Source organism: Dermacentor albipictus, chromosome 4 (genome assembly GCF_038994185.2).
Source record: "Dermacentor albipictus isolate Rhodes 1998 colony chromosome 4, USDA_Dalb.pri_finalv2, whole genome shotgun sequence".
NCBI classification, from domain to species: Eukaryota; Metazoa; Arthropoda; class Arachnida; order Ixodida; family Ixodidae; genus Dermacentor; species Dermacentor albipictus.
In genome coordinates this window covers 76,842,702-76,859,202 of record NC_091824.1, presented here as the reverse complement: position 1 = coordinate 76,859,202, position 16,501 = coordinate 76,842,702, and the positions used below count along the sequence as shown (strand labels likewise).

At 41.8% G+C, this 16,501-nt stretch overlaps 1 protein-coding gene and 1 non-coding gene across 2 annotated transcripts in view; one reads left to right on the top strand and one right to left on the bottom strand.

Annotated features, from left to right (window-relative positions):
- Positions 1 to 16,501, bottom strand: part of LOC135895895 (bifunctional purine biosynthesis protein ATIC) — a 181,005-nt gene that overhangs the window by 16,231 nt on the left and 148,273 nt on the right. The window contains exons 2-10 of the mRNA XM_065424126.2: positions 16,022 to 16,118; positions 10,415 to 10,541; positions 9,685 to 9,761; positions 9,310 to 9,376; positions 7,960 to 8,048; positions 5,237 to 5,315; positions 3,691 to 3,763; positions 2,622 to 2,778; positions 525 to 650 (exon numbers count right to left, since the gene is read on the bottom strand). Coding sequence (XP_065280198.2) covers positions 525 to 650; positions 2,622 to 2,778; positions 3,691 to 3,763; positions 5,237 to 5,315; positions 7,960 to 8,048; positions 9,310 to 9,376; positions 9,685 to 9,761; positions 10,415 to 10,541; positions 16,022 to 16,118 — 892 coding nt within the window. The remainder of the gene's footprint in view (positions 1 to 524; positions 651 to 2,621; positions 2,779 to 3,690; positions 3,764 to 5,236; positions 5,316 to 7,959; positions 8,049 to 9,309; positions 9,377 to 9,684; positions 9,762 to 10,414; positions 10,542 to 16,021; positions 16,119 to 16,501) is intronic.
- TRNAT-AGU (transfer RNA threonine (anticodon AGU)) lies at positions 16,422 to 16,495 on the top strand. Its single transcript has one exon. It is a non-coding gene; the product is annotated as a tRNA-Thr (tRNA).

Here is a 16,501-nt window from a genome sequence, read left to right as displayed (position 1 = left end):
TTTCCAACATAATTCGAATCATGAAAAGCACACAGATGCGAAAGGGATTCACAATTTTCATTTATTTAGAGAGTTTTGTCAAGCTTACAGAATGTACCTCACACGGGAACTGTCCACAGGAACACCAGGTATGAGAACATCAGCCACCATTTAATGTCTAGCATACTTAGAAAGAACCTAACCAGCCACTCGAAAAATGTGCTAGGCTTAAGACACTGACATAAAGTGGAAGAAGTGAACCAGCTACATGAAAGCATTGCAACACCGAGAGTAAACACCTAACCATCTTCTTTTCAACTAGTTTCCCTAGTAGATTTTATACATATTCGAACATTCAACACATTTAAAATATCATTATTTGTCGACAATACTTATACAATTAAAGCACCTTTTTCGCATGCACAATCGTGCTCGCTTGCAGTGCTTGAAGGGGATACACACTATTGCCACATTTCTCTCCGAGCTCTTGGGAAGTTCTTAGAAACTATGACACAGAAATTCAAGGGCTCTCAACAAGGACTCACCTGCTGGGCTGACGTGCTTGAATGAGGTTGCTGCAGGAATTCCCAGGGCAGCCTTGAGCTCCTTGACCAGCTGCCAAGCGTTGAGGGCGTCGCAGAGGTTGATGAAGCCCGGGGAGCCGTTGAGCACTACACGTACCACACAAAGTGCCTCAGTGTCACGAAAAAGCAGGATTCTGCTCCAGGAAGCGAGCACAACTGACCTTCAAACCTCATCGACACTCGCATGTTTGCTCCACAAGCCGAAGCAACAGCTACAGGAAATGCCATGCCTCAACGCTGCAAGAATCCTAGGCATAGTCGAAATATTCAAAGTATTCAGAATGCATTAGGTGTGTAGTAATGCTTGAGATGTTGCACATGGACAGATATTTTTTCTTTTTTAAGCAGCATGGCAAGTTGGGTAAGTTGGTATGTGTTTATCGTGGATGTAATACTCAACACGACGGTTAATATCAAAAGAGAAAGAAGACAAACCCTGTCACGCTAAGTATTACTACTGCTGCATTTTTTTTTTGAAGGTCGTGTAAACAGTTAATTTCTTGCGCGAGTCTTTAATAGATGGCACAGTAAATATGAAAATTCCGTACATAATTGGCCAGAAGCAAGCATTAAAATACCAGATAGATTTCACAGTCCAAATATTTTGTGGTGAAGATGCGTGTTTCCGGCTACCATAATGTTATGCCTTTTCTGTTTCGGGGTGTAATTTTTTGTTCAAAAGTGTTCACTAGTCTTTACAAGCACAAGGTTTCTTAATCACAAAATTCTCCAAAATTAAGGAGCTGCGAATAAGGGGGTTTCACAATATTTTAAATCATTATCTATTTGCTGAAAAGAATACAAGTTGAATTTCTTTTAATTTTCCAGTTACTGCCAGTTCCAGCAGAGACATTAGGCAGGAGTGGGGAATACACTGCATTCGAAAGGTACACATTATACAATTATTCTTATAAATGATTTAAAATATTTATGCAACTTCAATATTTTGTGTTCAGCTTGAGCTTATAGTAGGCATAACTTTATAACAGTGGTTTAAGGTTGAATTTACAGTCTTGTTGGGATTACTAAAGTGCACACAGGGAAAGATCCAAGTGAGCAAGAAGCTTTTTATAGTTAATAAAGGAAAATGGAAATTAAAGCAGAAGAAAATACAAAAATGCTGCCAGCAGCTGCTGAATGCACAACTCTCCTACATGTTCATAAATACATGTACATAAATATCCAAGAAAGTGAACGGAGACACAGCCATTGCCGGAGTTCTATTCAGGGAATGCCGCACACACACACACACACCACACAGAGGTTGTGGTTTAAGCTACCAGTGACAGCCGGTTGTCTTCCACTTTTATGCCCCTTTTCTTTCATTAAGAATGTGGGGACCATCACAAATTTGTTCCTCAGCATAATTCAACAGTAACTTTATTTCTTTAATAGCCCAAGTCTAGCTCGTACTGGAACCGGGTTGTGTAAAGCACTTGCCATTTTGTTTCTGTGCCACGATGTGCTCTCAAACCACACCCATGCATACACCTTACTTGCTCGGTGCACCACTTCTGCGTCTCCTCAGCAGCACTAAGTTCTCACCTCATGGGAGAAACTCGTCTGTGCACGGAGCCGCTCACTTTCATAAGCAAATTGTTGCTAGGCAATGTCACATGCATGTTAACTATCTCACACCAGGTTGCATGGGGGTGGGTAAGTGGCAATGTTCACTCACTCCACGCTTTCATCTGAGGTGTAATGGGCAGAGCACCCGGCTATTGCACCAAGTTTCCCTGGTTCAAATAACACCACTGGACACATTTACTTTTTACTAAACAGTTCCTAAATAAGGCAAGACAGAAACCAAGCTTTTGCACCTGTCTTTTTCTTCTCATTGAAGTCTTATCTTATGCCAGTCTTAACCTGAATCACGAAACAACTAGCCCAGCAGCATGTGTTAGTACGACAGAAATCTACCTACCCATTTACTGCAAAGTGCCTGATAAGAGTTAAATTTGCACTGTGCTTCCTTTAGCTTTAATGCTTGTTGGCTTTGTGCAGTTGTTACTAAATAAGCCGATCGTTCTTGGTAGCTCCGTTTCTTCGCATGCATACCAGTGAGTGGCAGCTTCGGCAGGTTAGTGCAAAGCTGGGCGGGAACCTGGTGTGGATTGGTGCCGTAGCGGAGGGGCAGGCAGGCCACGCCGGTCAGGTACTGCTTCCTGAAGTAGTCCGAGATTGCCGCGTCATACTGGGCCGTGTGGAGGAACGCCTGCACACATCACAGGAAGCACCGAGATAAATTATGGAGACCTACATACCAAGGCAACAATCTGGCTTTGAAAGATGACACGACGTCACCTACCGACTACCTGCTTTTTTATTCCTTTTTTTGATTAAACAGAAAGTGACACAAGGTACCTACAGTTACTACAGTTGCTGCTTAGAGGTGGACCTCAGTATTGTGATGAAGCCAAGTTTATTTCTCTACACAGCACAGTTCTTTTGCTGATACAACAAAAGCTCATTATAATGAAGCCACATCCAACACAAAAGTACTTTCACTATATGCATATCCTATAGTATTAGTTGCAACGTATGTGCCCAACAGAAAAGTTTATCAGTTCTAGCAGAAAACTAAAATAATTTATGCTTGTCCTAAAGATGTAATGCTGTGCTGCTGTTTCCTGCTAAGTATTCTGATTAATTCCAAAATAGTGCAAAGCATAATAGTGTTTCAATGTTCCGCAAAAAGTTCTGAAAAGTTGCACAAGGAGTTGTATCGTCCTTTTATATGGTCCTTATTTTATGAGAAGACAGAATTGAGATGCTCTGTTGATTATGTTTCTATGGCTCCTTTCATCTTTGACTGACATCTCGTGTCATATAATGACTTGGCTAAGCCAAGTAAAACAAAGCATGATGGTATTGATTGGATTCAGAATATAGTGCTGAAAAATTCATGTACCGTTGTTACATATAGTCTCTACAAGAGACAAACTTTGACAAGAAGACAGATTAATATGCCTGCTGATGTTTAAGACTTCTATTAACTACTATTTTCTACCAGGTATATTACTTCTGCTAGCGCAGATCTTAAAATGAATGAAAAGGCTGGATTGCTGTCACCTCAAACTTTCTTCAGTCAAATGGCTCAAACATCACAAAAGAACAATGTGCGAACCTTCACAGCCAGTCGTTTCCTTGTTTCCAGACTTGTTTGACGGGTCGGCGATGACAGCAACTCCTGGGCAACCCTAGGAAACAAAAAAGGCTATACTCAGCATGCTAGTGTGTTGAATTTCCCTGTACCTAACACAAAGAACTTCGCAGACCTTACTGTGGCTGATATCTACATAATGCAAAGCATTAAATCCATCTCAGCGGGTTGAAATTATTGGCTACCTTTGCCAAATAATCTCACAGGAAATTATTCAGGGTGATCTATTCTGCGTGTCAAGGTCAAATCCAAATGCGCAAGCATCGAAATGCTCTGGCTCGTAGGTGAGAAATTCTTATGGGTGTTTTACCTCACCTGTTGACACAGGTGTTCATGGCATGTTTACAACACACCTGCACCCACACACACACACACGCGCGCGCGCGCGCGCACGCACGCACGCACGCACACACACACACACACACACACACACACGCACACGCACACGCACACACACACACACACACACACACACACACACACACACACACACACACACACACACACACACACATTATTCAGAACATCATGGCTACCAGGAGCACAAACCCAGTGGCCCCACTTACACATAATTTTAGACTGCATTATCTCCAGGATCGACCATTGACAAAAATGATACATTCGCAAAATAGGCTTAAGTTGCTGAATAATGTTTCACATTAAAAAAAAATTTTATTGTGGGGTTTAACAGTCCAAAGCTGTACAGACAGTTCTGAGGCACACTGTAGTAGGGGGCTCCAGGTTAATTTTGACAGGCTGGGGGTCTGTAATGTACACCTAAATTTAAGTGCACAAGCATTTTTTGCATATTGCCCCCAACAATTATACGCAGCTGTGGTAGCCCACGACCTTGTGCTCAGCAGCAGAATACTGCCACTACGGCGAGTCGCCGTCTGATCTGCTGTTTGATTATGCATGAACATGCATCATGGTGAACAAAGTTTTAAGGTATGACGAAAAAGGAGCCCACTAAAGGAAAGCCCAAGTGAAATTCTGTATTCCTAAAAATGTGCTCGTGCAGTTTTTGTCAGTGAACTAAGGAAACCATGACTTGGCACCCTCTCTGCATATCGTGCTGTGGAAATATTGTTTTTATCAGTCACTTTTATTGGGACAAGAACAATATCATGATTTGTGAGAAGATATTAATATGTGCCCACTTAGCATAAGACTGTGCTTGATACATAAATTATAGTCAGTAAAGGAGTGTGAGTGCTACAGGACAAAGCACAAATGTTATTAAGTATTGCTCCTGCCCCACACCTTAAGTTTTCTAGATTGTAAGATGCTTTGCAGAGAAGATTCCTTTTTCTTTTTTTGGCTCCTATAACGTACAAAGTCTAGTCCTAGCGCAAACAGGCAACATAGCTGATTACTTACCCCTATTTTTAAAGCTCTGTGAAATGAAGGAAATATTAACTTCAATTTGTGGTATGCTCATCATTTGGCAAAGAGAGGAATGATATGCAGTCAGTAAGAATAACTGTGCGCAGCACAATGTTAAACTTACACATCATAGTCAGCAGGGTCGCAGATGATTGTAACACGCTCGTGGTTTTTCGCAGCGGCCCTCAGAAGAGTGACGCCACCTAGGAAAAGAATTGGTGCAGAATTATGTGTGTTTTCTTTCTAGATTTTATCATATTTGAGTGAAGCTTTAGCATTAGCAAACCGTAGATATCACGGCTCACTTGAAGCACACCTTTTCTGAAGCCATTGTGACACTTTTACTTCCTAGTATCATATGCCTGCCTAATTTTACATGTTGCTTTCTTGTTTTTTTCTTAATGACAAGTCGATCATTTCATTTACATCAACCCAGGAAAACGAATACCGAGTTAGAGGGGCCCCGAAACACTGTCCTAATTAATTATAGAATGAAAACACTATTAAGTTCCATCACCTCACGAATCTCCTGCCGCAATTATTTTTCAAATCCTTCAAGAACTAGTGAAGTTATATGTAATTGCCGGATCGATCAGCAACTTTGTCTCCTTTCATTTCCACTAGCGTGCTGGGAGCTACACAGGAGACGGCAAGGGGGCGCAATGAACTGAGGCCCCGTTAGCTCCACCCAAAGGTAGAATGAGAGATGGCTTGTGGCGGCACCCTGTGGCAGCTGCAGTATCTACGCTACTCTTGGAGGCAATGCATAGCAGACACAGCACCGCACAAATGTCGTGTTTAGACTGCACTGCAATGATGAAATGGTCTTTCTGTCTTTCTGAGATAGCAGACGTATATATTTTCATTTATTTAACTCAAATTAGCAATAACTATTACTGAGAATGTTCTTGCGATCATCAAATCAGCCAACAGCTGTTGTGGGTACAGCTGTTGTGGGTGCATCTGTTGGCAATGAGGCTGCACGACAACGTTGTGGAAGTGAGAGCAAGTGATTTTTCACTGCTTTTGACAAAATATTGTGAATTCTATGCTGCATGCAGTACAATAATATTCGGCTCACATGTTCACAGGAGCCTTGTTAACATATCGGCAACACTTTATTAAAATACTCAATAAGTGTTTCAGAGCCCCTTTAAGAGCTTCGCCGTTTTTGGCTGAAAGCTTTGAAAACAGGCCTTTCAGCTCTGTGCTAGACAATAAAAGCTGCCCTCAGGTCACCAGTCATCTGTAGTAATTCCTTAAGTCTTGTGGGCTCTGAAGTGCTCTTCAGTGTCCCCACAACCTGTACCCCAGCGTGAAAAGTAAAACTGCAGCATGCCACAGACAAACCTCCTAGGAACAGCAACCAACCGAACACATTCCTCTTTTTCTTGTCGATCAATTTTATTCCTTATTCATCAAGATAAATGTAATACTGCCTACGCTGTGTGTGCTGTCAAAGAATTAGGCATACAGCAAGGACAAGCATCTGTCCCCATTTTTCCAAGTGCCTATGTTTTTTACAAAAGCAAGCTTGGAGGATCTTGCAAACATTTCAAAAAAGCAAGAGATGCATCAACACATGCATTGACATTGAACCATGCTTGCCTCCTCTCCCCCCTCTGCCTTCCTCTTAATTATGGGGTTTTATGTGCCAAAACCACTTTCTTATTATGAGGCACGCCGTAGTGGAGGACTCCGGAAATTTTGACCACCTGGAGTTCTTTAACGTGCACCTAAATCTAAGTACACGGGTGTTTCCGCATTTCGCCCCCATTGAAATGCAGCCGCCGTGGCCGGGATTCGATCCCGCGACCTCGTGCTCAGCAGTCCAACACCATAGCCACTGAGCAACCACGGCGGGTTCTGCCTTCCTCTTGTTCTTCTGCAAGGTTTAATCGCATGCTCATGTAATTTCTCATTCTGATGCAGCAATTACCTATGAAGAAGCTCATAGTTCACACATACATAAAACTTGGCTGACTAATGCTTATTTATCGCACACTTTTGCTCCTGCTGCTTAACACACACAGACAGAAAAAGAAAAATATCAAGAAATTTTGACTACAATGAAAGTGTCAGTTATACACGCAGTGTGCTTCGCAGAAACTAGCAGTGAAAGCAGTGAAAGCAGCCGTGATTGAACTTGCAAAAACAAGACTGTTTCTGCAACCCTGCTTTCTGCAAACAATTCTGTTAGGTTGCCTTCAAAAAAGAGTAGCAACAGTATTGCAGACATACATGCAAGTTATAGGCCCGCATTTATTTTTGCCTTGCTTTCCCACTTTTGTAATTCAAGGTGCAGGTATACTGTACTTATTCGATTCTAGGCCAATACTTCTTTTAAGTAGGCGGTATAAAAAGATAATGTGTTGGCTTAGAGTCGAGGATTTGGCCCATGTGGCTGTTTGGTTGCATCTAGTGCGCGTCGGGGAGGTGGCAAGCTGGATTGCGACTACATGAGAGGAGATCCTGGCTGCTGTCATCATGCACATGGTTAGGAACCGTTGTATTTCTAATGTGCTGGAAGGTACAGAAGACAAAGCATTATCAGAGGAGTAGAGCTACAATGAACTCAGTGATCTCGATGTGGATGACCGTGATGAATGAGCGGTTGCATGCAGTAAGCAGTAGCAGATTCGACATGTGTCGCGTGTACAACATAAACATTGTTTGAGACTTCAAAAGGTTAGGTCTTTTGGTCAGCTTGCATTAGAGGACATCTTTTTTTTTTTTCTTTCGGCTTTTCAATTTTCATGTGTCAGCTTAGATCCGAGTAAATATGGTACTATGCGGGATGTTCGTGAAGAGCAGCTTGCATGAGCCCGCTTCCCTTTGTGTACGCACCAATATCCACTTGCTCCACAGCTTCAGCCACAGTGGTGTTTGGCTTCGAGATGGCCTCCACAAACGGGTACAGGTTGCACACGACCACGCTGCATGCATCCGAGGTGAATAATTGAGAACAGCAATAGATTTTTTAATGACAGTGCCAAAGCATCATTGCAAGTGATATGTACCTTCTCGAGCTTAAAGCAGGTTGTAAAAAAATGTTTAAAGGTAGGTTATATAAAATCAGCTAAATCTGTACACCGTTCTGTCATTTGATCAACAACAAAGCCACTCAGTTCCTTCAAAACAACAGTTCTCAAAAGAAAAAAAGTGGATATACTAAAGCTGTAGAGACCTTGATTATGATACTTACCTAATGTGCATTAAGTGAATTAATTAGGGGTGTGCAAATACCGTATAGTACATTTCGAATCAACTATCAAATCGAATCAAGAATGAAGCCAAATATCGAGTCAAACATCAAACATCAAGAAGTTTACCACAAAGCTTAATGCCTACAAAAAAAAAAAAACACTATGCTGCGCATGCTTGGGAGTCATGCACATGCTTAAAATTGCATAAGGATGTTACAAGCTATTAGTAACTTAGGTACCAAGGAATCAAGATGTACAGTATGGTATATTTTATTAAAGGGAACAGCAAATTAATATACCTGCACTGATAACTCGGTTCGTATAAGAAGGTCTGGAAAGTACTTTCTTATCAATAGGATGCCTGCCAAATAAAATAAGGTACTTTTCTTCTCTCTAAACCTGAAGAAGTAGTGAAGTTGCACTATGCTGAATATCTTTGAGATTTTCTGGTTAACAGTGTGTACATGTTCTGTCGCAATCTTTTATATCATAGAAATGTTGTTTTTCCAGTTTCCAGTTTTCCTCCAAAATTCAAAAGGGTTTTCTTAGCTTCATGGTGAGATAGGTATTGTGGGTTATCATCAGCTCGTGAAGATTGATCTGAGTGACAGAAAATCGCAGACTGCGTATCACAAGAATTGACGATCACTTTGTCTGAATTAAGCCATCGCTGGCACTGCGCGGATCGACTTCAGTCACACCAATGGTAAAGGGCACAGGCCTTTTCATTGTTGGTTTCAAGATCATTTGCCGTCTGTCAAAGGTTCTAAAATCAGGAGGTCCACGGCAAGTTTGCATGAGGCTAGAGAAACTTACGCCAAAATGCAGGAGCGATGCTAAGAAATCTTCGCTTTAAAAAGTAACACTTGAGCTAGGATAAGCAATAACAGATGCAGTCAAGGAAATGCTATACTAGTTGCACTCGTTCTACGCAAAAACATTTGGTCAGAAAATTCCATGCAAAAGTGAAAATGCCACCCGTGCACCTTACCTAACATATTCAAAACTCTGCTTCTTCATGTCAGCTAGGTCGCTGTCGATCTTTCGTGCCAAGATACCTAATCAGAAGACAAGAAAAATCAAAGGCACAAAATGAAACAAAGAACTGCACACCCTATCTCGTTGCCACTGATTACCAGAACATGCTGGAACGGCTGGAAAACATGTGGATTAATTGCCAGTGGCTCAGCTTGAACTGCTGCTTAAGACAGACGACAGTCAACCAAAAGAAACTGGGGAATTTAGATTGGGACATGTGTGTCACTAAAGCCAGACAGATGTAGCCCAAGAAAAGATGGCGCAAAATGTGGAGTGCACTAACTGTTGTGCATGAAAGCTGCAACCTGTAATATTAGACTGCACTCACCTCCATGAACAGCTGGGTGCAGTGTCTTGACTCGACCCCCCAGCATTTCAGGGGCCCCTGTCACTTCAGATACATCCCTGTAAACATGAAAAAAAAAAATGAAAATAGGTGTGGTTACCTCGCCATTCAAAAACTAATGGTGTGGCAGTCAGGAAGCAGTGTAGACAGAATATCATAAACAATATTTCTTTTACACTGATAGCTTTCTCTATAGTTGCATCGGCGAGTGAAGGCATGGTAGAGGGCCAAGTGCAAAGAGCTAAACCTTTAACTTCTGTGAGATCAATTGATTGATTGATTACCTGACGAGTTAACATCCCAAAGTGAAAGACACGTAGGCTACGATAGATGCCACAGTGGAGGGCTAGGGATGAATTTGTACCGATCATTGAACCACCACGGCAGGCCAACTTATCTGAGCAAACATAATTTATAATAGCATGGTCTTTATAAGCAAAGTACTACGTACAAATCTGCCACTGGTATAAATCCTAGCCCCCAAAATAAAAAAATAAAAAGCAACATTTTCCAAATACTACTAGTTCCAGCTTTACTACTCAGAAAGAGATGTCGCTGAAACACCCCATCTAATGGCTATTTTCATTAAAGCAAAACAAGTTGCGTCTCTGCTAGTGAACTACAAATGAAGGGGCTATTGCTTCTTAAGTAACACAGCTCAAACAAAGACGCTGACTAGAATGACAGAAGCAACAGGACAGACGCTGCTTACCTGACCGGCAGGCCAATGTCACGAATGGCCTTCGCTGTGCCCCCTGATGCCACCAAGCGCAAACCCGCTTGCTGCAGCTTGAGGGCCAGGTCCAGAAGACCCGCCTTGTTTGACACGCTTAGAATGGCTGCACGATGTCACAAGATAGAGAAGTGGTGATTAATGCCATGCCCAAGAGTCAGATGCGTTTAATTACCGTGACACTTAACACACTACTGTGCACTTTGTTACAGATTAACACCAGCCAAGCCGATATGAATGAAACTGCAGTTTTGTGTTCCACTGTTTATGTGCATATGAAAACATCACAACTCAGGCTTGAATTGAAATATTTACTCAGTCAAAAAAAAGAAAAATAAGAAGCTCTTCAAAGGGCCTGGCTCTTATGTGTGCCCAAGCACAATTCAAATCAACTGGGGTTCTAGATTCAGAGGAAGCAGTAGAGGTGCATACCTCCACCACTTTCATAACAGGTGGGGGTTGTACAAGGCCCCTAGGCCTGAGGGCTGATCTCTGTTTAATATATTAGCTCCACAAGGCCTGAACACTATTACACATCAATAAAAATGAAAACAACTGTTCACCTCTATGTAAAAAAAACGATGAATTGTTACATCAGTAAAATAATCAGTACAATATATTTAGTGATTGTTTTGCATGCTGAACTATCCACAACTGAAAACGGAAGATCGGCTTGCTTGTCACATCTCAAAGATACTGAAAGAGAACTCCTCACACCCTCTCACACTCTTTTTAAACTCAAAAGCACCAATGTGGGGAGTGTTTTGCAGATACAAAGGTTATGGGGAGGGGATGGAGAGGGTATGTTAAGCTGGTTATTTGGCTGTGCTACTGAATTTAGAGAACAGGAGATTGACAACAAACTGAAGTGCTACTGCATGAAAGTGTTGCCTCTAGAAATAGAGCAATATTTCCAGTGTGCCAAGACTGATAGCAACGTCACACATGTCACTCGAAAATTCAAGAAACAAAGCCAAGTGATTTGCTTTCTCCTTTCCACACTACACATCCACGCCATTTATCTGTTGTTGTAATAAGCTGGGAAAAAATGGGCTAATCAAGGCATGGTCACTTTTGGTGCCCTTGGGCAGTGCAGATATTACAACTAGATTATAGGAAGTTGGACAAAAATATAAGCCATTGTTAACAATAGCAACTGCTGCCATACTTAATAGGGTTTTTCAATTACTTGTTTTAATAGCTTGTCATGACTGTGCCATTACTGAAACAGTAACTTTATGGCTCCCGTCGAAAGCCAGGCAGGAAATCAGCTCCCACTGTAAGCGAGTGACACTAAGGTTTTTCTTTGGTGGCATTTTATAATTTTTTTTTTTCTGTGCTGGCTTTCAACATTGCATGTGCATGGCATAGTTAGTGTGTCTATTTAGTTGGCTAAACCATAATCACATTGTTTCCATGACCCACATGCCCGTTTGTTTCTGCAGAAATTAAGTGTGTGTCCCATTACCTGGAAGTTGCCCGCTGGTGCACTTTGGTATAACATTCAAAAAGAAAACAACTGTTTGCATGTTGGACACAGGACATAGATTTGATGTAATTGCCATATTTAAATAAAATAAATGCACTAGGATTCTTCATCACTGCTGCTAGTACTTTGCGAGTGTTAGGAGTTGAATAAACATTTAGACAACCTCCATGCAAGTACCCTAAGCAGCTGTGGAGATTATGCAAAGTGCTATAGTTTGAGGAGTAGCCTATGGATGGATAGACAGATGGAAACATTGAGAGCGCAAACAACCAATGCAGTCAACCACTTTAAAAAGAGCTACAGAGACAATAGTATCTTGAATTTCATTGTACTCTTGAGTGCTGGCAAGGGGAATGCTTCAAAAGCACTTTAAGAGATGTCATGAAGCAAGATGTTGAGTGACGTGTGAAAACAGCCCAGGTAGAAACAGAGATAGTGGAGATAAGTAAAACAGCAGGTACATTGACCTTCTAGAAAGTAATTTTCCAAATAAAAAGAATTTGTCAGAAAATTGTTCTGCAACAAAGCAAAAAAAATTATTTAAGTGCAATAAAGCCTTCTGCATTCAAAATGAAAGAGAAATTAGCAGCAGGACCTGTGCAAGACTGAAATAATTGGTTGGATGTTTCAGTGATTCAGCGCAACCAGAAGTAAACTGAAGGGGAGATCTGGACAAAATCAGTATTGCTGTATAGAATCTAAGTGCTTTAAATCAGACTTGTAGGGTAACGAGTCACATGTAATTGATTACTTGTAATGAGTTAAGTTTTTGATAATCTTGTAATATATCAGTTACTCTGTTCACTCGGAAGCCCTCTCTGTAATTCAGTTACTTTTTTTCAGTAATGAATTACATGCAACCAGGTACAATTTTGATGAAATAGACTATAACAGGCGCTGCAGCCTTCTGTACATAAATTTGGTGGGAACTACATTGTCCAAAAGAATGGATATATACTTGTACATGGGGTACATCCTTCCCACAATCAGCATACTGCAGCTAGGTCTCGATCACCCGAATAAGGCAGGCTTGCAGATATGTGCACCTCTCTTTGAAGTGCGACCTCCGAGCTTTTCTCTTACATTAAGTTTCCCTCTCTCTCTTGAAAGCAACATTAAGCAGTCTTCATAAGTGCTAAGAGATGCTGCTTTGTAATTCTTCTTCGCTTAATGCATTCTACGACCTCTCTGATATTGACAAAAGATTTCGGCCGTTAAATGCATGTTTTTTACTTGCTTTTGTGAGTGTAACACATGAACAGTAATATTAGGGCTGAATAATATGCAGCTTTACATTAAATTGGCAGAACAGATTTGCCCACCTTCTTAAGGAATGCGAAGGTTTGCTGGTGTCCATTACAATTAGTCTGTATGGCTAACGAGTGAAGGGAATCGGGTGGAGGTCCACCAGATATTAGGCAACAAATTGAAATGGCGCCTCCGACTCTATGGCGATGGTGGCCTCTTCGGACATTGATGCCAGGTTATTACCTATGGATTGTTTCTATCATTTCTTTTTTCACTGGCCTTATTGGGAGTGCCTTCCCCTCACCCCAGCGACAATGAAGTGCTACGCTTCATAAAGAACCTAGACATGAACTGCCGCGGCATTGAGTAAACGTTGATAATCTTGTGGCCAAGGTGTTTACAGGTCAAAATACAGCCCTTCTCTCCAGTGCGCACATCGAGTGAGCTTTCAGTGTTGCAGCAAGTGTATTGACAAGAAAATTAGGAAAGATACAAAGAAAATTTTTACAAGCAATCCATAGTGAAGATAAACGATGTGTGAAATGCTACGGGGAGAGCACTAAAGCCAAGCCAGCTTGCTAAGTTTATTGTGCATCGGTGCAATGTTAATAACCATGCAAAGGAAAGTGATTTTAGTAATTGGTGATGATAATCAAGTACATTTTTTGAAGAAGTAATTGTAATGTAATCGCTTACTTTTTTCTGTAACATGTACAAGTCTGTTTTAAATAAGGACATCCAAGGTTTAGAAGATGCAAGTGGCTGACGTGAGCGTGCTGAAATTGCTGTGTGAGATTCTACACGGCTATGTGCAGGGAAAAGTCAAAGTTGCAGGTATCCCAGCAGGAATTCAGGGGGAAGACATCCAAGTCGGTCCAGTAATGAAGAGACAGAAAATTAAGTTATACCAAAACAAAAAATTTAATGACAGTCAACTTTCAACAGGAAACTGGCATAAGGAGAGATGTAACATTCAAGCGCAATAAGTGACACAGACAAGGAAAAAGAAAACAGACACATACACAGAAGCAATGTGTGTGTCCACTTGTATCTCCAAGGCCTAGGTTTATTGTGCACGTATGTTCTTCAGTATTTCCTACTATCAAGGCCGAACCTATAAGCTTGCCTAAGATACTAGACAAAAAATATTGAGGATGGTCTCAAAACCACCAAAAAGCTGTGAAAGAGCATGGGGAAGGGACTCGGCAAAAAAATGCAACTACACACATAAAGATTGAGTATATATCGTAGTATAAGAATAATAAGCCGAAGACTTGAAGACTACAAGTTGAATACGTATACAAAGTGGTCATTTTGCTTAACTTCACAACTGTACTGTCATTTAATATTCCCATACTTTTACCGTTACATTCTAAATTGACTTTATTATGTACTGTACAATATCAAAGTCACGGCAAAGATGTAGGCGCATTCTTCAAGAGGCAAGACTGGGATGGTTCAGCCACATAAGAAGACATTAGAACTATGTTGGGACGAAGCCGGAGTCAGCGATCAATGAAGGGTAAACACGGCTAGCGTTATTATTCATTGCAACATAATGACAAAATCATCAAGCCGAGATGCTGTGGAGTTAAATGATGAGGCAAAGCAAAAGAAGCTGGCATGTGAATGTTAGATGATTGGTATTATTTATGGCATTGTGAGTGAAGTTTCAGGAAGTGAGATGTACAGCAGAAACTAATGGCCATGAAAGCACACAGTACACGTGGTGACTTAAATGGCCATGAAAACACACAGTATATGTGATTATGTAAAGGTAATTAGTTTTACCATTCCCAGCTGGGTTTATGTATGCACTTGGTGATATGTAATTGAAAGAACATTTAGAACGAGGTAGTTCTTATTAAAAAAAAGAATTAAGCCAAACATCTTGACTAAAAAATTAATGTCTGCAGCAATTACATCGTTTTGCAATATGATATAATGCACCTGGAGAAAATACTTCAGGGCATACATGCTTAAAAACGTAGTTCATTTATCTCCCCTTCTCTTTTTGCGAGTGAGACCAGGAAGAAGAACTCGAACTGCGCCACCCCCTCTTTCTACTACGCACGATGAGAAAATTAATTCGCTCGGCGATTGAAGCTGGAATTCTCGCCCAGAGGAAGCACAAGAACGAAGCGGTCACCGGGCGGTCGAGAACGTACTCAAGGTCATTCTCGCGGCTTCCCGCGCGAGCGCGGGGCGATAATTTGCTACGATTGGCGCTATCTCATTTTGCCGCAGCCGTTAACCGAGCGTAACGCTTTTTGCCCAATTGCAAATTACTGCAGCGTTCTTAGTCCAAATGCAAGAACGATTTAGTGCACACACGTTAACTCACTCGCCTCCGACCGCGGGAACAAATAAAAACCACACGTCCGTGCCACACGTAAACAGTGCATTCGCTCAACGAGCGCAAGATAGCTCGCGCTCCGGCACCACTTGTTTTCACTTTCGCGTTTGCATACAAGAAAACAATAATTGAAAAAAAAAAACTCGCGCTTCACGCCCACGCTAAAGGATCCGCTCAAACAAACTGCAGCAACGCCGCGGGAAAATTTAAGCAACACACGTACGCATGTGCGCTTTCATATTCAGTACGTCGCAGACATGCACCGAAGTTGGACACGTGACGCTTTTGAAGTGCAAAATAGAATTCAGCTTTTTTTTTGCTTTTTTTTTTAAAGCGTATATTGCGACGGTGCTGCAGTAAATTCCTCCGTCAAGAACTAATACCCGTTGCCACAATTAGCAGGTATAGGTGCATTTGCTACGACATGTGATCTCCGCGCGATAAGCTAATTACCACGCCCACCTGCGTAATGACAGAATGAGAATGTGCGTACCGAGCTCCCCAGTCGATGCCATCGTGCTCGCTCGTCTTCCAGGAGGAAAAGTGATCCCGCCGAGCCGGTGACACAAGATCTGCGGCCAGCGAAAACTCTGCGAGAGCCAGCGGAGAGGAGGATACACATGGGACGAGCCTTTTGCAAGATAATCAGCAGATAGCCGGCCTCCCGAGAGAGGTATTGGACTGATCCGAAGGAGTATAGCGCTTAATTTCACGAATGCCATGCAGTTTAACGTTCTAGAAAAGCGCAAGCAGCTTAAATGCCGCGCCTCTTACCGTTTATTTCTACTTAGTTAACCCTCAATAGACAAAAAACGCAAAGCAAAAAATAAAAGCTGGGCAGCACTCAGAGAACAATGACGTTATATAGTGCAAAATTCCCCTCCCGGCAGCGCGGCGCCGTGGCTTAGTTGGTTAAAGCGCCTGTCTAGTAAACAGGAGATCGTGGGTTCGAATCCCACCGGTGCCTCGTGTC